The sequence below is a fragment of the Macrobrachium nipponense genome, chromosome 6, assembly GCF_015104395.2.
Source record: "Macrobrachium nipponense isolate FS-2020 chromosome 6, ASM1510439v2, whole genome shotgun sequence".
Lineage (NCBI taxonomy): Eukaryota > Metazoa > Arthropoda > Malacostraca > Decapoda > Palaemonidae > Macrobrachium > Macrobrachium nipponense.
Genome location: NC_061108.1, coordinates 69,639,164 through 69,662,740, shown reverse-complemented (window position 1 = coordinate 69,662,740; position 23,577 = coordinate 69,639,164). Strand labels below are relative to the sequence as shown.

The window sequence follows — 23,577 nt, the reverse complement described above, 5'->3', positions numbered from 1 at the left end:
TCTTGGGCGAAATCGAGGATGATATAGAGCAGCTGCAGCGTGCATTCCACAACCATAGCTGCCTCACATTCATGATAGAACACTGCCAAGATCGCCGCCACCCCTTCCTTGACGTCCTTGTCAAACAGCAAGATTCCGGATTCAGCACAAAGGTGTACACGAAACTGACGAACCTGGGAATGTGCCTGAACGGTAAGAGCGAGTGCCCTGAGAGGTAAGGGGCTCCACAATCAGTGCCTTCGTCAGGAGGGGCCTCTCACATTGCTCCTCCTAGAATGACACACAGTGAGTTGGAGTGCGCTGCCTAGGTCCTCGTTGACAACGGACACACCAATCATGCTGTTCATGAGTCGATAAGGAAGAATATGGAAGCCTGGTACCCCCAGGAGCCCCGCCCCGACGTTCCAGAGCCCATCAAATTTTTCTACAAGGGGCTCTTCCACCAGAGGTACAAGGAGGACAAGCAAGCCCTCAAAAACATCATCAAGGAAAACGTCAGCCCAACTGACCCAGACAAAAACATCAAGCTCATAATATATTATCAAACGAAGAAGATGAGCAGCCTGGTGATGAGAAACAACATTTCGGCTCCCCTGCAGGATCCCTTGAAGAAGACAAATGTGGTCTACTGATACACATGCCCGGTCCAAGGCTGCCTCGGCAAATAAATTGGTGTGACATCTATGCATTTCTCCAAGCTAATCTGCTGCCACGCCAGGACTGCCCATAACAAATGAATAAAAATAAATTATATTACCTCTAATATCGAGATAATAGATTAAACAAGAGATCCCCATCGTCTGCACCCCCTGGAAGCCCTCCATATAGGAGAGGAGACACCTAATTTAAAATCACTTGGGAAACGTTTCTCCTTCCCACCACCGCCTGGAGAGCAGCAAATGACCCCCCATCGATGCCAGATAACCAGGAGCCCCCACTGGATGATAGGACTCCTGCTACAGACAGAATTTCTGATGTCCATCTCCAGACACACATTGTCAAGAAGATGACCTGCGAGAAGGTCGAAACATCACATGATACCAGCTATACAAGCATCAGCTCCAGCTGCAAACCAAAGACGACCCCAGACTGAAATTGAAGTACGTCTATGGAATAACAATGGCACTGGTTACGATACCCCTGTTTGACCTGGGGGGGGGGACCTGAGATCCTGTTTTAATAAAATAAAAAGATCCTTCAGCATTTTTTTTTATTTTTAGAAATTCCCAATATGGATACTAGCCAGTTACTCAGAAACATCACTGAGAAGCAAATTGTAAGAAAAATAAAAAAAAAATAATATATAAAATCAACTCGCTTAATTCTGCCATTCTCTTTATTATTATTATTATTATTATTATTATTATTATTATTATTATTATTATTATTATTATTATTATTATTATTATTATTTCGGAAGAAGGCCCTGCTCTCATAAAAACTTCATTTAACAAAATGGTCATCTGGATGCCATTGAGTTTGTCTTGCAGATTATGAGCTCTCGAGTGAATTTCTTTGTAGCAGCAAGTAAAGTATGTAATAGCTGTCCAAAGTTCATTTATTCTTTGATGTTTCAATAGCACTTCATTGTCTTCACCTTTATCCATTTCTATATGGGGTCGCATGTCATTTGCTATTTCTTATCTTACCATCTGAACTTGGAACTTCGTCTCCTCCTTCCCTCCACCTCCATGCTCATAACCCTTTTACATGCATGATTTTCTTCTCTTTGCATGACATAACCAAAACACTATAGTATTCTTTCCTGGAACTTTTCCGATACTTCCCCTACTATTGTTCCTCCAGTAAAATTCATTTTCTGATCTTATCTCTTTCTCAGGACTCCACATATCCAACTCAACATCCCCATTTCACCCACATCCATTTTCTGTTCTTGATCCTTCTTCATCGGCCTCATCTTGGCTGTTTAAACCATCACTGTTCTGACTACACGTTTATTCAAACTTTTCTTTAACTTTTGCACTAACCCTCCTGTTACACAATATCCTTGATGATCTTCTCCAGTTTATCTAAGTACCTTGTATTCTTTGCTTGATTGCAGAGTCCATCTCTCCATTGTCAGGTATGTTTGATCCTAGATACCTAAAAATTTTAACTCTCCTGATTCTGTCATCCTGCCCAAGGGGTTTCGCTGTTCCCATTTTTCCTTCTCCTCCCATCCACAGATACTCATTATTTATCCCACTGATCTTCAGACCTCAGTCCTCAAGTGTCTGTCTCTACCTTTCTACCTTCAGCTCTGCTCCTTCTCTAGTCCTGTCTATCAACACTATGCCATCAGCAAATCAAACACTCCAAGGAACCTCTTACATCTGATGTTATAACATCCATAATAAGGTAAAATATGAAGGGGGTGAGAGTTCACCCTTGATGGAGACCAACCCTCACTTTAAACTTTTTCTGTAGTTCCAACAGAGCTTACTTGTATGCTTGCTTCTGCATACATATCTTGTATACCAACTTAACCCCTTCTTAATAGAAAAGAAGTAATGAGGGCACTAAATAAAACAATGGCTGTTATATTTGCTTCGAGATAAACTACGGAGAAGTATGGAGAAAAACAGAAAGAACTTCACTTGGTATTTATTGACTTAGAAAAGGCATATGACCATGTTATCAAGAAAAGAGGTATGGAGGTGTTTGAGGGTGAAGGGTGTTCTGAAAAATATATTAATATTTTTAACTTCTCTCACTCGTTGTTGCCATCTACTGCTATTCTTCTTAGGGTTTCTTTGATTGGTAACTTTTCCAAATATTCCTTCCCCTTGCTTTTGTGTTCCCCTTTTGACAGAATTCTTGCATATTTATTGTTGATAAGCTTGATGTGCACCAGATTTTTAGTTGCTTTGTCTCTACTTTTTGCCATCTTATTTCGAAACTTTTGCTTTACTGGTGTTTCCAGTTTTTCATACATCTAATTCATTGCGCTTTCCTTTGCCCTTGAAGTCTTCTTTAGTTCCTCCTTTGCACCACAGAATCATTTCGATCATAAGCTATCTTAGCCTTCTTCCTCTTGATTTTTTCCTGTGTATCATGATTCCAACACCAGCTCTCCCTCTCATTGGGTGGACCTCTACCAGATGTCTTTCCCAACAACTCCTCTGCTATTCTAAGAATAATAGTGCTATTTTCAACCCGACAGGTGTTTACAACCTTTTCTAATCTGATGCTGATGAGTACCAGTTCCTTAAATCTTTTTCTCATCTCACAACTTAATCACAAATCACAACTTAATTCTAATGACTCTAGAACTTTTCTTTTTCACCTATACAGTATTATCTTTCATTTCCACTATGAAATATCTTATAACCACTGTCAATCTCTCTTGCTTTGATTCCTCTCCAACTTGTCTCTGAAAATAGTATGTCCACTTTTTTCTCTCCATAACATCTTCCACCTCCTTACTTTGGCTGGTCATGCTGCCAACGTTCAAAGTCCCTATTCTCAACACGGATGATTTTTTTCTTTAAGTACACCCATCTTAGACATGATAGCCTGTGTCCATTTATCGAGGAAGTCAGGTGAAGCCCCTTTGCATCGCTTAAACAAGATACACTCTGGCCTCCTGATTTTAGTTGTTCCTGGCTGTTATTCATAGTTTTGACTGTAAGGGCTGTACAGCTGGATGCCTTTCCTGCCAGCAACCATCACCATTTACCCTAGCTTTGGATTGGCAAAGGGAAGTGCTGGCTTGCATCCCCCTACCCGCCCCCCCCCCCCACCCCCCCCCCCCCCCCCCCCCCAGCTGGTTTTCCTAGTATTCTCTGCCATTTATGAAAAGACAAACAATTATGCTGTATTTGAACCCACAAGTGGGCTTGCAGAAATTTTAGGCAATTTTTGATTGGTTGTCAAAGTTGGTGAGCTCCTTCTATTGCCTGAGAGTGGATGACTTATGCTGGAACATCTGGCTGATCTATAGGTACTGATTGGCTGGTGTTAGGTCAACATTGCCCATGAAAATAAACTGAAAAAACTCAGGCTAACCTTTGAGGAGAAATGGCTCTCTGCTCCACATTTGAGAGGAGTGTGGATACCACCATTCCCTTTTTGGACATCTGCGTCGCCAGAAATCCTCAAGGCTTTCTCATGAAGGTCCACCATAAGCCAACTGACATCAGCTCTGACTTCAATGACAGTATCTAATACCTTTAAAAATTCAAATTCTAATGCCTTCAAAAATTCAAATTCTGTGTTCATCATGCCGTCTTGCTGTTCCTCTTGTAATGCCACTTCTGATGAGTTCAAACAGGTCACCCGGACCCTGGTGGATAATAGGTACTTTTACCATCTGGTTGCCAGGTTAACAAGAGTGAGAGGACCATTGGCCTGCTATACAGGGACTACATGTGCACCAAGTAAAGAAAGATGAGGCAGCCCTGAAAGCGTTATCATCACCCATGTAAAACCCACCAATGCAGACAAAAATAAAGTTGATCATATGATCTATTACAAGGATGAGAAGGTTGCCCAGTACCTCATGAGGAACAGCCACGTTGGTAGCAATGATCCCATGGAGAGAAGTGTGGTTTACCAAATATCATGCCCTGAGAATGGATGTTGCCATTCATACAATTGTAAAACTTAAGATTTGCCTCTCTAAGTGGATTGCTGTTCACTTACATGAAAGGCCAGTATGCCAACACTACACAAGGGAACACAGAAGTGCCCTCCCAACACCGGTAGATTGTAAAGAGCACTAAAAACCTGGAGGACAGTGTCAACGATCATCACTGCCTGCAAAATAAGGAGGCCCTCTCCATCCTCTGATGGAAACCACTGCTGAATGTGACCCAGGGGACCCATCTTCTCCCCACCAACATCAGTAGAATGGCAAGATGCGCCCTTGGGAAACCCTTCAGCTGCCCTTTATGTCAGGCAGCATTACCTACAATCAGAACTCGAGGGACCTGGCACCATCCAATAAGGATTTTTTTTGGTAAGCCAGGCTCTCCCGGATGGGTCATTCCATTCTCAGCCAACAGGAAGATAGCTTGGCATAATTGTACCCCTGGCTTTATTTGCCTTTTGATAAATGATAGAGAGTACTGTCGAAACGTCAAAGTATAGATAAATTTTAGACAGCTCTTAAATGACCTGCCGCTAGAAAGAACTCTCTTAAGATATTGTGAAACTGCAATACAAACTCATGGGCATCCAGACAGCCTTTCTATTATTATTATTATTAGTATTATTATTATTATTATTATTATTATTATTATTATTACGGTGACAAGCAAGCTGAAAGTGTGTTAATGACCATTTTAATTGAATGGTTTGTATATCGCAAATTGTTGGTCACAGACAATAGTCTGCCAAAATGATTATCACAATTTCATTATTATTATTATTATTATTATTATTATTATTATTATTATTATTATTATTATTATTATTATTATTATTGCTATTATTATTATTATTAAGGTGACAAGCAAGCTGAAAGTGTGTTAATGACCATTTTAATTGAATGGTTTGTATATCGCAAATTGTTGGTCACAGACAATAGTCTGCCAAAATGATTATCACATTTTCATTTGTTAAAGAAATGCTGTCAAATATGAAAAAACATTTTGCACTGGCTCACTATTTTTCCCTCATTAACTGTGTGGGAATTAATATTTTTATTGGCCAAATTACGGTTCTAAACTCTTTCATGAATAAAAAGCTTTATAGTGGAACTTAGGGGATCCAATTTACTTAAACTCATTTAAATCTACCTGATTAAAGTAAACTAATACAAAAGGTCTAGGGAATAAAGCAATGCACTAAACCTTGTAATGTACTTCCACGAAGTAATATACATTAAGTTTGAAAGCTGAAAGATAGAGGATGTTGTGGAATGGGTAAAACTGTCTACTAACATTGGCGCTACAGTACAAGGAACGGTGATGAAGATGAAGAGAAAGAGAAAATTAAATGTCTGGAAAACGCAATCAGCTGGGTATGACATTTCAATAAAGTTCGCTCACTTTTACTACTCGGAAGTCATTCAGTACCTTGTCATGTACAAGGGCTTCCAAGATTAAAGAGTAGAGTCTATGAAACCACCATTTATTACGTTATAAAAAACATCAAAAAAGTCCTTTGCCTTCTTATCAGTGCTAAGTACCACCTTTTAGAGTTAGATGAACTCAAGATTGATGCTGAAGTGATAATTCTAAGCCTTTCGAGATTGGTGATCCCCAGACCTTTGTGACTTATGAACCTGAATAATTGGATGAAAATACCCAGAGCTTTTGCAAGTTATTGATCCAAAGGTTTCCAATGTTGATGCAAAATCTCAGGAACCTATAAAGGGGCCCGGCATTGCTCTAGATTTATCTTGTTTTAGCCTCTGTCCCCCAACCGCTTTGGATATTGTTTGCAATTTATTTTACCTTATTTACCTATAATTTTATGGCTTCCTATATGTATTTTTTCCATAATTCGCAAACAGATTTTAAAAAAAAATAATGTGAGTTTATAGGGTATACAAAGATCTTTAAACTGGTATTAGCAAAATGTTCAACATTTAAGATTAATAAATATGTAGCATTTTAGTATCATTGACAGTAAAATATACGAATAAACTGCTAGCTGTTGGTCCTAAAAGCATTATGAGAACTGATAGGATAGGGAGCCTGATTATTCTGTTTTTTTTATTATTCGAAGAAAGGTCAATAATCGGAGTTCTAATATATATATATATATATATATATATATAATATATATATATATATATATATATATATCTATCATATATATATATATATATATATATATATATATATATATATATATATATATATCTATTATATATATATATATTCTATATATATATATATGATGACTGGTAAAAATGTTCTGTAACAACAGAATTCCATCTAATAAAAGGAGCCCATAAAAACACCAAAATGTAGAGAGAAAAGTACTATATTTCAGAGACTGCTGTCTCTCTCTTCATGTATATGAATGAGAAAAGTTTACAGAAAAGGTGGTATTTATACCAAGAGATCCGTCCACAAGTAAGCCAATTTAGGTCACCCCCGCTGATAATCTTCCTTTAATCTTCTTAAGCGTTGGTTGAATGAAAACTTGGTCGACGACATCTGAAACCCACGCCCCTTTTGAGATGTTCATTACCTGCTTCTCTTTTATTGAGGCCGATTCCATCATTTGACTCTTGTACCGGCAGTTGCTGCTATAAATTACACGTGACAAATTCCAGTTTATTCTATGGTTATGTTCATTTATATGGTTGAAAATAGTCGAGTTCTGTTGTCCATACCTAACTGACCGTTTGTGTTATATTAATCTCGGGGAAGTGATTTACCTGTAAATCCGATGTAAGATTGGTCACAGTCTTGGCAAGGGATCTCATAGACCCCAGAGTCCTTGGGAGATGTCTTTTGTTGGACGTTAATCAGGGATTTGGCTAAGGTGTTTGGGTAGGTAAATGCAAAAGGGTGGATTTCCCAAGGGTGTGGGTTATTCTCTTAATCGTCTCCAGGTGAGGAATTTTTATTTTATTGTTGGGTGTGTCTCTGGTCTTGTCTTTAGGGGGTCGGTAGAAAATTACATTTGCTTTTTGAATTGCTTTCTCAATTATATGGTCAGGATACTTTAAAGACGAAAGTTGTTTGCGAATTAGTTCAAATTCTTTTTCAAGGAAATCTGGGGAACAAATTCGTAAGGCTCTTAAGAATAGGTTGCTAGCTACACCTATCTTGATAGTAATGCCGTGATAGCTAAAGTAGTGAATATATGACAGTGAGAACGTTGGTTTTCTGTATATGGTAAATTTGTATTCTGTCGTGTCTCTGATTATTAAAACATCAAGAAAAGGAATTTTGTTGTTTGTTTCCCATTCAACTTTAAATTTGATGCTGGGCACTAATGCATTTAATTTTGAGAGAAATTCATTAAAATTACCAATCTTACATCGGATTTACAGGTAAATCACTTCCCCAGAGATTAATACAACACAAACGGTCAGTTAGGTATGGACAACAGAACTCGGCTATTTTCAACCATATAAATGAACATAACCATAGAATAAACTGGAATTTGTCACGTGTAATTTATAGCAGCAACTGCCGGTACAAGAGTCAAATGATGGAATCGGCCTTAATAAAAGAGAAGCAGGTAATGAACATCTCAAAAAGGGGCGTGGGTTTCAGATGTCGTCGACCAAGTTTTCATTCAACCAAACGCTTAAGATTATTTTTTAAAGGAAGAATTATCAGCGGGTGTGGGTAAACCTAAATTGCTTACTTGTGGACGGATCTCTTGGTATAAATACCACTTTTTCTGTAAACTTTTCTCATTCATATACCTGAAGAGAGAGACAGCAGTCTCTGAAATATAGTACTTTTTCTTTCTACATTTTGGTGTTTTTTATGGCTCCTTTATTTAGATATATATATATAAAAAATAATATATATATATATATAATATATATTTATATATATATATATATATTATATTAATATTATATATATTCTAGGATATATTATATATAATATATATATAAAATATATAATATTCTATATATAATATTATTAAATTAAAATAATCTTAAATTATAAATTAATTATATATAATTTAATTAATTATTATATAATAATAACTTATAATTTATATTATTTATATATATATTGTTATGATTATATTAAATCTTATTTATTACTATATAATAATTATTTATTAATATATATATATAATTAATAATATAATATATTATCTCTATATATATAGATATAGAGATATATATTATATATATATATATATATATATATATATCTATATTATATATATATATATTATATATATAATCTATATATCTATATATCTATATATATTTTATTATATATATATATATATATATATATATATATATTATATATATATATATATATTATATATTATATATACTATATATATATATATATCTATATCTATATATAATATATATATATTTTTATAATCTATATATATATATATATATATATATATATATATTTTTATTTATATAATGATTATATATATTATATATATATAATTTATATTATAATAAAATATATATTATTATAGTCTTTATATATATATAATAAGATATATATATATATAATATATATTAATATATATTATTATTATCTATCTTATATATATAATTAATTATTTATATATTATAATATTATATATAATTAATAAAAATTATAATTCCCTATATATATATATCTATATATATATTATATTATATATAATTGTATATATTATATATTATATCTATATATATATATATATTAATAATATTATTTTAATTATAGATATCTATATATATTTTATATATAAAGATATAAATTTATATATATATATTAATAGATATATATATATTATAAAAAGATATAGATATATATATATATATCTATATATATATATATATATATATATATATATATATATATATATATATATCTATATATATGAATATTATCACATCGAACCGTGATCCATATATATCAATTCAAGCTACAAATGTCCTTTAATATCTACATTCACTTTACCTCCCAAATGATATATTTTCATATAAGTACCGAAGGTAGGGGATTTTTTAGTTGATAATAATTTCGTCCCCCCATGGGATCGAACCACCATCCAAGTGGACGGGGACGAAATCAGGACAGTCAGTGACGCTTTCCAATCAGCCAACAGAGACGCTAATAAGTTCATATCGATTCTGACCTTACAAATCACCCTCGATCTCGGTGCTTTCGTAATTAGAATCGATATGAAACCCCGTCTACCATGTTAGCCAATTCGAGCGTTTGACAGCACGTAGCCTTTTGTTATGAATAATTATCACATCGAACCGTGATCCATTTATATATCAATTCAAGCTACAAATGATATATTTTCATATATGTACCTTCGGTACATATATGAAAATATATCATTTGGGAGGTAAAGTGAATTTAGATATTAAAGGACATTTGTAGCTTGAATTGATATCTATATATATATATATATATATATATATATATATATATATATATATATATATATATTATATATATCTCATCCCTCGCGGTAAGTCCCCTTCTCGGTGTTAGAATAATGTATGATATATATATATATATATATATATATATATAATATATATTATATATATGTATATATGTGTGTATGTATATATATATATATATCGGGGTGTTTTTTCCATAATGTGCTGCTATGTTGACTGCCAGTAAGTGGATTTCAAGGAGTAAACACTTGCGACCCCACCGCACCCAAACATCCTCTATTAACCATTACTCCTAAATTAAGAGATACCAAAGAGAAGTAAGAATATATACGTTGCTTTATTTGTTAACTGAATGCTGAACCCAAGAAGGCCGTCGTGTTAAAAACAAACTTTAAAACAGAAATCCCCCCCCCCCAGTTTCCAGGCAGCTTTTCAACACCGATCCATACCGATTTATAGGGAAGGGCGGTTCCCCCTCCAGGCCCTTCTTAAGGTGGCAAACTTCCTTGTCACACATTTTTGTTTGATATCTTGTTGAATGCATCATGAACTAAATTCCGGTAGCTCAGCCAGGCCATCTACCTTCCTCCTAACTTTTCTGTTATCAATGTATATATATATATATAGTATATATATATATATATATATATATATATATATATATATATATATATATATATATATACCTCTTACAGCAGAATGCGGTTTTCCCTCAAATCTGCTTACATTATACTACATGCTACATGGTAATTTCATTCCAACAGAGTCTACATTTGCTTATTTGCATTGGAAAACCAGATTTTACTTTGTGAGAGAGGACACAACAGCTCTTTAATTATCTCATCTACCTCCTTGACCCTTTTCATTTCTTTCCAATCCTTGCTGGCTTCCATTTATTGTAATAATAGTATGCTTCCCAACAACAAAATTTCAGCTTATTCTCTTTTTTATTATTAGTCCCTCAGACTTGTCTTCACTATGATTAACTAGCACTATATTATCAGCAGTTGTCAACCACTACTCTACGTGCCATTTAAATCCCTTTCAAATACCATTCACTTTGCATTTTTTGCTCCCCATTTTATTCCGCCCAATCATTCATTATTTTGTTAATGTTATATATATATATATATATTTCTATGTATAGTATATATATATATAATATATAATTATATATGGTATATATATATATAATATTTATATATATATATATATTATGTATATTATAATATTATGTGTATATATATATTATATATCATATAATATATATAGATAATATATATATATATATATATATATATATATATTATATATATACATATATATATAATATATAAATATATATATGTGTGTGTGTGTGTGTGTGTGTTTGTGTGTGTATGAATGTATGTATACCGCGTATCCCACATGCACGCAAAACACAGGAGAAACCAAAGCATGAATACAGATGCGAACGTTTCCCTGTTCATCACCACATCATGCATGGTACGTGTGAGGTACGAAACTATAAGAACTAGTCAAACCTGTATAGGACGAAGAGTGGAGCTAACAAAATATACGGCACTTTCGAAAAGTACAAAGTAAGGCACACGCACGCACACACATACACATTCAAACATATATATATGTGTAATATATATATATATATATATATATATATATATATATATATATGCATTATACACATTGTAAAAATATTGCACATGTAAATTGCTATTAGCTAAACTCAGTAACTTTCTGTAAAACTTAATTTTGTGTGTGTGTGCGTGTGCGTGTGTGTGTAACAACAGCAGGGTGTCAGGATCACAAACCTCGTGTAACCGACCTTGGGAAACGTAAAATATCAAAGAAACTTGTCTCTTAAACTAAGCATTGATTACTCAAACGGAAGTTGAACCCAAGAAGTAAGACGAGTTTGTAGTTGAAGAAAGTAACCGGAATAAACATTTATCCTCTTAGAGCGGTTTGCCATCTGGCGTATTGCATGGGAAAATTTTGTAATTTCAGTTGTTTTGGTAATTTTACCCTTCTGTTTTTTTTTTTTTTTTTTTTTTTTTTTTTGCTTACAATGTGTACTTAAATCATCTTCAGTACTCTTCAATTGTAATTCAGATATGCAAGAAAGACTTGAGAGGCCTTATTACTGTGCTGTACCCTAGAGCTTTGTTGTATCTACTATATTTCTATGCCTGGCACTGCTTCAGAAGTATACTGCACACATCCACACCCTTATGCACATGTGCTGAGGACGTGGGTGTGAGCAGTATACACGTGTGTGCTAAATGCACTTGTGCGTATTTCTTTATATTTATATATATATTCAAAGCTATGAGTCACGTGCCCTGTTATATATTTTCTATGATTCGAGAATACAGCACATATAAGGTTGACTTAACTAATTTTACCTATAATTCGTGATTTCTGTCTGTAAAAAAAGGCACCAGTATTCAATAAATTTGCATCCAAAACCCAGGGTTGCCATCCTAGAACAAACTTCACAGCAGGGAAACGGCCTATTCATTTGCATAAACTTCTTCTCAGAAAAGACTGGTATGAACTTTTTTAATAATGATGGTAAAGTGTTTTCAAGTTAATTGGTAAAGCTTGGATTCATTAAATACATATTTTTTCAATCCATGTTTCTAATACCAGAGTTTTGCATTATATTTATCCCTAGACTGTATAGAGCTAATTTTAACACATTTTATCAAAGTCATGTGTCCTAAAACTACCCGTTACCCATTCACAAGGACTTTAGATTTTGTCCTCGAGTTGAGTACGCTGTAACTATATCAATATGTGTGGCGCCTACGTCAGAAATTCCGTTTGAAAGCTGGTAGCTCAGTTATTAACTTGTTTAAAAAGTTAAGCATTCTACGCAAATTGAAAATATGGAACCTCATCTTTCGCCCACGATTTCAATCTCGGTTTCGTCGTCAGTTGAGCCGATAAGGTTAATTGACACTTTGTACTTGGATGGAATTGGTGTCTTGGCTCGTTATGAAACCACTGAATTTATGCAGTGTCATAGCTTCTAAATCATTTGCCTGGAATATGATCTATTTCGAATTCATAGAGGCTTTAGCCATCAAAGGAGTATGTGCATTTCAATAGGAATTAGCCAGACGAGGAAGATCAGCTATCGTTTGATATGAAAAATAGTTCATAGCGTTATTCTACCTACGATTTGTACAGCTCTAATGGAGTACTTTAAGCTTGGGCCCGAGCTGTGCCTTGTAATAATATAGTATGTTCCACAGAACCTCAGACCAGAAGGTTGCTTCATTTTAACAACCTGTAATTTTCCCGAGAGTAAAAGCTATATCATGTAAAGTAATGGTGAAAATTTTATTGGACTGCACAGGGAGAAGAGATCACCGAAACACTGATATGACCGTTATATCCATTACAAAAACTCAAGTCACTATAAAACGTAAGTGTGAACGGAACAGTGGGTTTAATCTCTTCCACTTAATATAGAAATTATGATTTTATATATCAAATATACAACAAATGACATAGAGATTCACACCTCTTTGTATCAGTCAATACCCACACAAACTGATTAAAATTAATATTAATTAATCACTAGGGCAACAATAAAAGATTCTAAAATTAAAATCACTGGGGTTCTTAGGATTTCTCATCCTCTGCCACTAATTTGATCTTTCATAGTCATGAAAACTTGTCCTATAAATCTGCTGCTAAGTTACCATTACGCTCAAGCATCGACCATTAGAGACATTCACCCCGACAGGAAAGACGTCTTTATTATCGCCGTGATAATTAGATGACTTACGAGGGCGAGCTCATTACCTTCTTCCTTCCTCCCCTCATTTTAAGCCTCTCAGACAGCGCAAGATTAACCCGACCTCTTCTATCTATACCCTGCCAGAGCTAATCTCGTTCTCCCTACTTCTCATCATCATCATCATTAGAGAGAGAGAGAGAGAGAGAGAGAGAGAGAGAGAGAGAGAGAGATTTTGTATGTAAGATATATAATTTTCTGTGGTATTGTAAAAGGATTATCGTGAGTGTTGAGCTTATTACTACACAAGGGACTTGAACAAAGTGCTACGGTGGAAAAAATATGATTTTTTTGAGTAATGATCCCCCAAGGCGATGGCTGGTTCTTCCGTGCACCTAACGATATCCTTTTTTGTCATCAGGTTGTTGTTGAGTTGGAAAGACTGGGGGGTCTTTTGATCGCTTCCGTCAGAGTCAACCACACCGACCTCCTATCGGCACTCGCCTCCCTCCAGCAACTGGCAGCTTCTGCTGGTAAGGAATTTCCATGTGCAATCAATTGCATGAACTTTAGGCATTACTTTAGGTTCTTTGCAGCGTGCCTTTGGCCCGTACATGTAACGCCTTTCATTCCTTTTACTCTACCTCCATTCATATTCTCTCTCTCTTCCATCTTGCTATCCACCCTTTTCTAATACTTGTTTCATAGTGCAACTGTGAGGTTTTCCCCTATTACACCTTTCTAGCCTTTCTACTCTCAATTTCCCTTTCAGTGCTGAGTGACCTCATAGATACCAGTGTTTGGCGTTTGGGCTAAATTTTGTATTTCATTCATTTCATTCATTCAATTGTATGCACAACTAACTCTTTTATTATTTATTTTCACTACAAGTTTATAATACTTTATGTTGATTTTTTTATTATATCGCTAACAGTCCAAAAGAGAAGATATGTCATCCTTACTAGCAAAAGGTTAGAGAAACTAAGGTCAGTATTTGTTGGGGGTGTCACAGTGGATTTGTGGGCATCATTTCTCAGGTACAAAAACAAGCATGTATGCATTTACTTATTGATGTATTGTTTCTTCATCTCAGTATATTTGCTTACGGGTGGTACTTCCTGACAACTTTGCAAATCTTAGCTGGTGTTGGTGGCTGGGTAAAATTAGCTGGTCATGCAGTTAGTTTTGCTGAATACCCTGTCTGTGGGAGGGACGTTGATTCTTTCCGGTGCCGTATGTAACGCAAGAAGGGCCCAAGGGTAATGGTGACTGCCATTTGGGACATTCACGCCTAATGAGGAAAGCTTGCTCTCAGGATCGACTTGTCCTTTCTGGCTGCCTGTAGGTGATATTTAGGTAGTGGTTTGGTGAATTGTCACCACTGTTAATTCGCCAAGGGTTGCGCATACCTTGCAGACAATTACCAGTCCTCCGTTGCGTGATATATTGTTGGAAATACTGAAACATCTTATCCAATCATTACAGAGTGCCCAGGCACAGGTGTGCACCTTCATTTGCTACATTAGAGTTGTTTCTTGCCAGCTTCTGTTGCCACGAAGATGTATCTGAAACGATCAGGTGGGGGTGGGTAGGGGTCCCATGATACCATGTAAGTGACTTAACTGTTGTCTAGGTTGAGGGAAATTTTGTGTCAGTCTCTATGCGTTGGGTTATTTCGCTTCTTGGCAGATTGGTCACAGTTTTGTCCTTGATCTCAAGGCTCTCTGTGCTCCATGCCAGAAGAATTTATTTCACCAGCTTTGCTGTGGTAGGGGAGGTATGAATAAGGGTTTATACTTTTTTCAGAGGGGTGTTGGAAATAGAGGGCATGGCCAACCCATGCTTGTGTCATAGGATTATTTGCCCTACAATGGTGAACGAGTCACCTTTATGTCATAGATTAGTGATGGCCGTGTGGTCATAATTTGCGTGGTCATAATTTGTTTTGCTGCACTTGAAAGTTATCATGAATGATTCTTGGTTGAATCCCGATGATTTCTATCCTGGACAGTGTGGCTGATACTGGTTTTTCTTGCCTGGTATATCATTTATGGTACGCAAGAATCTGGCAATCACTGTTGACAAGTGGTGAATTTATCACAGTCTTAGGTGAAGGTGTGTACAAAAGATATGTTAGGTGTTACGAATTATATATTAGGATAGTGAATGAGGTGCTTATGAGGAGTTGTCTGATATGCCTGGTATTCAGGTGGACTCTGAGGAGTTCCCAGCCAAAGTTAGAATTGGCTGAGGAAACCTAATGGTGGAGTTGATCATTTGATTGAGCAATCATAGTCGAGAGTCGTTTTGTTTCTGCTGAGGGTGTTGTAGAGGAAGGCCATGGTTTGTGTGATTCCTCAATGGTAGCAGTCCACCATTCCCATGAATTCCTGTAGATCTTTGATGCTGTGTGGAGTCAGGTATTTTGCAATGTCTATTGCTTTTGGGGTACAGGGGGCAAATAACACTTGAGAGAACAGAGCCATGGCTGAAACTTGCATTTAGTCCATTAGTGGCATTTATGTTGGTAGGGCATGACTACATTTAGTCTGTTAGTTGCCAGGAGTTAGGTGCAAGAATCATCCTAGTCTACCAAGTTGCTTAGAGGTCACCAGTTTAAAAGGAAACTCATATGTGAGGTGGAGGTAAACAGTTGACTTTAATAGTGGTCTCTGACCTGTTTTAATAAGGCTTGTGGGCTGAATAAGCAGTTACAGGTAACCTCTTGCCCACGAGAAGAACACTTGGCGGTCTTGCAAAAATAAATAGGCATAAGGGATTAAAAGCACTTTTGTCAGAGGCTGCCAAACCGGGTTCATCATCAAAGCTGTAAAGCTGACAAGTGACAGTTATGGGGACAACATTACATATATATAGTGTAACAGGAAATGTAACTGGTACAATTTTGATATACAAAGTAAGACATGTCGATGAATTAATTAGTATGGGAAGAAAATATATGTTGATTGTGTGTTATATAAGATTTATACGAGGAGTTTGATAGTTCTGTTGCATATAGTCTAGTACAATTAGTCTAGTACATTATGACTGACAAATTGATACGTTTAGAATCCATAAGTCCCATGATGCATTTCAAAGTTATAGAAAGAAAATTATGGCTATTTTGGAATCCCAGCCGTTTCTTGATTAATGTACCTAAATAAAGGCCAAACAGGCCGTTCACAAAATAGAAGAAAAAAATTATTATGGATTTACTGATGAACATGAATGAGAAGTGAATACAAACTTCCTTGATACATTTCATTCACCATCTCTATATAATTTTCTTCCAACCTCGCATAGAAGAGAAGTTTTAAATGGTGTAGGCGTAACTATGTGTGTGTGTGTATAAAATATATTTATATACACACACATATATATCATATCTGTCTCTCACTTTCTTACACGTTATTTTTATATGAAAGTTTATAGCAGCATGGTAGTTAATAGTTTTCTTCTTAAATATTTCCTTCTTAATTCTTCCAAGTGCTGGAAAGATTTTCTATCTTCATCAGGCAACCGGAAAAGCAAATTGATAACTGTTCGAGGAATTTCTTTTATTGTTTAAAAGCAGTATAATAATACGTACATTTGTAACTGTCTCAGTGGCGCTTGGCTACAAGAGTAAGAAAAGAGGCCATTAATACCAAACACAGTTGGTAAAACGACTTTGCTTCTAAATGAAACTGAAAGTCGTTTATATATAGGCGATGGGCGAACTAGACCTGTAATTCTGTTTTTGAAAATGAAAGAAGTCAAATATATCACCAATTTACAAAAAACAAAGTAAGTATACTCACATGTGCGGTAATGTATCTGTTGTCCTTCATACAAACGTTATAGAAAAAATGGAAGCATCAGTAAGTGTTGAATACTGTATAACATTTACTTAAAATTACCCCTTAGATACCCGCGGAAAATTAAAACTTTATTATGGCTACTAATTTACTGATTCGCATTAATTTCCTATTACTTTACCTTTGAGCGTATATTATCTTTTAATTTACCACGCTCTAAAAGAATGATTAAAACCCGCGAAAAATAATCGCCTTGTAGAAAGATAATAAGCAAAATCCAACAAAGCTTTGTAGCTTTTCTCCGAACCATTTTGATGAGAATTTAACGCCCTGGGAATAAATAACTTTCCGTTTCCCTCCCAGATTTATTATCAGCCCCCTGATGGTTCTTGATGGTGACGTGTCATTCTGAGTGTGAAAATGAGGGCCACACTATCCCCCTCAGGGAGATCCTCGGGGACCTAATAAGTACAACTTTCATTTCTTCATTTCCCTCTGGACCCTGATTACCATCCCCAGTCCTCTTATTATTATTCATCGACGGAATTGAATTACAAGTTTTTCCTCTCCGCTTAATTTTTTCCAGCCCAGTTAATTTGGCATCATTGTAGGGTAATCATGTGGGGGTAAATACGGAGACCTGCCATGATAAGGCAGCAAATAGCTTCATTAGAATTTTAAACCGAGTGAAATTAGAGCAGGTGAATTAATCGTATCCTCCAAAGGGACGAGAATTCAACATTTTGGGCCTTGTGGCCACGTGGCTTAAGATTCATTCTCAATACCAGGTTGAGGCAAAACCTTCACCTCAAAACAGCCCTCGTTGCCAAGCATCGTAGGGATCAGTTTTGCCGAGGCTGGTGCCTCACGAGCCCCAGTCCAATCAATTAAGATTCGATATCGTCTCAAGTCGTGAGCAATTTGACATGGCAAACATAATTTTTTGCGGCAATTGACAGTTGCGTCATCAACGCGGGCGATGGGAACACGAAACGCCAATCTGAGGAATGGGAAATTAAAAACATGTTCGCCTGGAATTCGAAACTAGTTTATATCTGACATCGTTTAATGCGGACGGGTCGATAGCGCCCCATCACTGGCTCCTCTAAAAGAGCGTTACAAAATTTCATCAGACTAAAAAAAAGCTGCCCCATAAATATTCTATATTTATATAATAAATAGATTAATTGATGAGAAGAAACCTGATTAATCTCCAAGGACAAGAAAAGTATTGATAATTTAGATGGTAGACAGCGTTTAGCTTCAAATTTTGAGGATCAGATGGAACCTCAAGATTTATCGCTGTATCATACGGGACATACCTGATGAGTCACCCAAATTTGTGGCCACTGGAAAAGTAAAAAGTATGATGTTCATTCTCTCTCAAAGTTTTGATGTTCTCGTGATTAGAAAATAAAAGAATAGATAGATGATAAAAAAGACGCTCCCACTAAGTTTTCAGCCATTTTATTTCTAAATTCAGTACAGACTTGCTACTATCTACACAAATATCAATTAAAAAGTCATCCAAGGACAAACGACTCATGTAACATAAACATCTTTTCCGAAAATGGTGAAGCCTTAGCCCACGACTTTATCTCTCAATTAATTAACGACGATTTGATACACTGCAGAATCGTTGAGTGATATGAAACCGAAAAACTTATCGACTGATTTTAGCAGTGCCGTCAGAAACTGCTGTTTAAAGAACACAAACTAATAATCAGCTGATGAAAGCTAACCAGTTAAATTTCTCTCTGTACTAGCCATAAACATTACTTCAGCACAAATATAAACAAAGTCATTCAAAAAATGAAGTCAAACAAGACAACAAACATGCTAGTAAAATTATAACAACTCGAAATAATAAAAGGGTGTCACCAAAATCGACAATAGCTGCTAATGAGAACAGTGGAATGTTTGGTGAGTGAAGCGAAATGATTTGTCTTTGTTAAAATTTAGTTTTAAGGGCTAGTTCCCTGGTGCCACTATCTGGTGATGATTCATTTGTTTTATTGGTTTTTGATTGTGTGTGTTTTTTTTCTTACAGGATCAGGGTTGATAATTTGTTTACCTCTCCAATTATTGAATTTTACTGCCTCGGCAAAGATTTTTCGTTTTTGCCTAACTTAAAAACTTTCTAGTATATTCCATGTTCTTCATTTTAATATTCCTGACTTTTTTTTATTACAATTTATAGAATTTGTAGTTCTGTACCCAGACCATGCTTTAATGACGAAAAATGATTACATGGTTTAGCAGAAACTTAAATAAATAGCTATGATTTTTCGGCTTTTGCTACGTTCCGTTTATGCGGTTTGTAACCATCAAGAACTATAGGAATCATGTAAGAGTTTAAATGTAACCTCGTTATTTATCTGTTTGTTCACCTAAAATGCTTCTTCATGCTTCTTCATGGTCAGAAAATTTTATAATATGACCATTTCTATACTCTTACAACTCGTTTTGTCTTCCTTACTTATGTTCCTTGTGATAAGGAACCTTACAAAAGAAGTCATTGTTTAGGAATTGGCCACATAGTGCACAATCACTGACTTTCAAACCTTTAGAGTCCCAGCTGGTGGCACCAGCTACTAGATGAGCTCCACCAATTAGGCCAGGTACCAGTACAAAACATGGACAACTGTTATATATCAGAACTTCTTAATGAAGATGAGGAAAAAAATAGTTAAAAGGTGAAGAATATGGTACGTAATAAAAGAGGTTAGGGATAGGAGGGTCCACTAAGATGTAGGGTGGGTGAGTGTCCAAAAAGGAGAAAATTAATTAGAACAAAAATAATATTACAGAGAGATATTTTGAGATGACCAAAGGAAAATAATTTCTTTCAGTTTAAGGGCCCTCTTGTCCATCACATAGCTGCAATATGGAACAAAAGGTTCCTTGTTGATCTCATGGAGCGCCACTGAATTTTCTCATTAAGAGGCAAGGGCCATTTGTTGTTTGACTTCTCCCTCTTGAGTACAAAACTTCTTCAAATTCGGGTTTTTTTCTCTGCCAAAAGTATATTGTAGTCCATTCTTGCTGACAAGATTCTTCCAGGTTAAAATGCGTAGCACACAAGGCTCCACGTTGTTTAATATTCTTTTCTAATATCTGGAATCAAAGCTCACACGCAAGAGGATAATTGTTTTTTTTATCAAAACTATTAGAAATAGTTCAAATATTGCAGAGGTCATCCATCCTGACTCAACTACAGCATTCTGAGTTTCTGTATATGGACAACATTCTGAGTTTCTGTATATGGAATTACTCTGCAATATTAAACAGGAGTCTTGCAGCTACAACACCAATCTTTGACAATCTAAACATATCAGCAGGCAGCAGTCACTGGGTTATGTAGGTACAGCATAATGTACAGACTTGTGACCAGTGCACAGTGGGTAAAATGAAATGCAAACGAGGAATTCCAGCATCAAGAGGCTGGAGCAAAGACTAAGATCTAAAAGACTGAGATGTTTTGGTCACGCGATGAGAAGGGTTACTTACTCAGAAAAGCAGTAGCTGTGGGAGTAATAAGACAGAAACACGCAGAAAGGCCTAGCAGATCATGGGAACATGGGACAGATGAAGACCTAGATATGATAGATGTCCAGGCAGAAAGAGCACAAGGAAGAAGAGAGTGCAGAGATCTCATTTCACGTGTAACCCAATAAAGAGAAAAGCAGCTATAAAAATTTACATGACGACGATAGTCATAATGAATGCAGTATGAAAAAATCAGGCATGGGGTAAGAATAAAGCAGGGAATTTGATAATTTTCTCACCCCTTATAAACACCCCAAGTAAGAGTAAAATATGAGTACGAGGGCCCAAGCAATAACTGAAAACGACAGATAATATATATATATATATATATATATATATATATATATATATATATATATATATATATATATATATATATATGTGTGTGTGTGTGTGTGTGTGTGTGTGTGTGTTGTCTGTGTGTAATTTGCCTGCTGCTACAAAGAAACTCATTAGAGATTGAGAAACTGCAATATAATTGCAACGGGATCCAAATTTCCATCCTTTTTCAATGAAGTTTGTTTGAAAGACGGTTGTCTTTCGAGAAATTATTATCATTATTATGTTTAACATTATTGTTGCCTAAATGGCGTTTAATCTTCTCTATTTTTTAATGACATCTCTTTTTGCTCTTTCTAGGGACAGTTTTGATCATATTTGGCCTGTTGTCCAAACTGCATTTCCGATTGTCCGGATAAGGACACAGTATATATGCATTTACTTATGATGATCTTACAATTACGTCAAACTTAGTCCAACTATAATTATCAGGTTAATGCTTCGCCATAAGTACAACACGTCCACCACTTAAGTTTTTTTTTCTTTTGCACACCGTACACATATGTTTCGATATGCAGTGCAGTTATCGTGGTGGAAACTGTCTGAATAGTTATGAATATTGCCAGGCTTATTTTTGGGTAACCTTATAGAGAATTAGAAGGATGAGACTGTGCAATTTCTACTACCCTTTGGTGTTTGCACAGTAGGCATTACAGAATTCCTGATAATCTGCAAACGTTTTATCTTTCAAAATTTAAAGAATTCAAATATATCGATTTAGGAAACGTACCAAGTATCTTAAAGGATATTGAAAAAGCACAGTCTGGGCATTGCACCTCTTACCTGCCTCGGTTGGAGAGAATTAATGTATTTAGAGCAAAAATCAAATTTGGTGTGGTGTGGTTCAGTGCGACACATAACAGAAACAAGAACAAGAATTTCCAAGATGGCGTAACATCTCAAGAATGACCTCATTTACCTTGCTGCTAAGAATCCCAGTATCTAAGAAGAAGGATCGAGAACTATGGAGGATTTTGTGGAGGCATTTCCAGGTTAATAACAGAAAAAGTTTCCGATGTCAAGAATGAACTGACAAACCTTGAAGGAAAAATGTTAGTGGTACTTTCTTCTCCACGACTTGTAATAAGAAAATAACTGGTACTTTCTGGAAGTGGAAGCAGTTTGATTTTTGTATGATATTATTTTTATTTCATTAGAGAGCTTCATCACTTTCTGTAATATTTCAGGTTTGGTATCATACGCTGATGTTGATATTCAAAGTATACTAGCCCGGGCAGCGTGATAACTAACGTGGCCTTCAGTCTTCCACAGTCACTTGACATAAAGGTGAGATTTCAGAGTGAAAACATTGTCTCCATAATTTTTGGCAGTTTACCGGGAATAATTTCCTTAAATTTTTTCCCAGCGTTAAACTGAATACAATAGCTTTGTATAAAAGAATAACGGGGGTTAGCTTATTCTATATATACTCATTTAATGCTTACTATTTCCCAGTCGTACGTTATCGAATAATGCGAAATAAAAAATCACAAAAAAATCCAACCTCCAACTAGAGAGACTGAGACCACTGCACGATTATTAAAAAATCAGCGTGTGTGTGTGTGTGTGTGCGTGTGAAAAAGAGAAGGAGAATTTGAGATCATACATTGTATAAAAGATTTCAAGTGTAATCTTCTAACTCTATTTCCAGCAGTGCCTTCTGAACTTGCAGCCTTCTGGAAGAGAACGAGTAGCTACACGGGATTCCACATTTGTGGAAGATATAAATTATTGTAAAAGACATCATCAAATATCTCAAGACATGTTTAGTTTAGACCTACAAAGTGAAAATATGTATAATAATCTACGTACTCTTGTACTTGTGTACCTGCAGTACATATGTGTATACAATCACTTACACAGACAGACACACACACATATATATAAATATATATATACTATATATATATATATATATATATATATATATATGCATATATATGGCATATATATATATATATATATAATATATATATATATATATATATATATATATATATATATATATATATATATATATAATATATGTATATAGATGGTTTGTCCCTTGTGGCGTTTTACATGCAGATATTAAGCACAAATGTCACCTTGAGTAGAATTCATTATACATTGCGAAT

General features: G+C 35.3%; 1 protein-coding gene across 4 annotated transcripts in view; it reads left to right on the top strand.

Annotated features, from left to right (window-relative positions):
* The window catches only part of LOC135216711 (uncharacterized), a 153,124-nt gene extending 129,800 nt beyond the window's left edge, over positions 1–23,324 (top strand). For 3 of the 4 annotated variants that reach the window (XM_064252167.1, XM_064252165.1, XM_064252166.1), the window contains 3 exons: positions 14,197–14,308; positions 22,648–22,747; positions 23,112–23,324. In XM_064252167.1, coding sequence (XP_064108237.1) covers positions 14,197–14,308; positions 22,648–22,703 — 168 coding nt within the window. In that variant the 3' untranslated portion in view covers positions 22,704–22,747; positions 23,112–23,324. The remainder of the gene's footprint in view (positions 1–14,196; positions 14,309–22,647; positions 22,748–23,111) is intronic. The other variant, XM_064252168.1, reaches the window with a different exon arrangement.
* Positions 23,325–23,577: the final 253 nt, after the last annotated feature.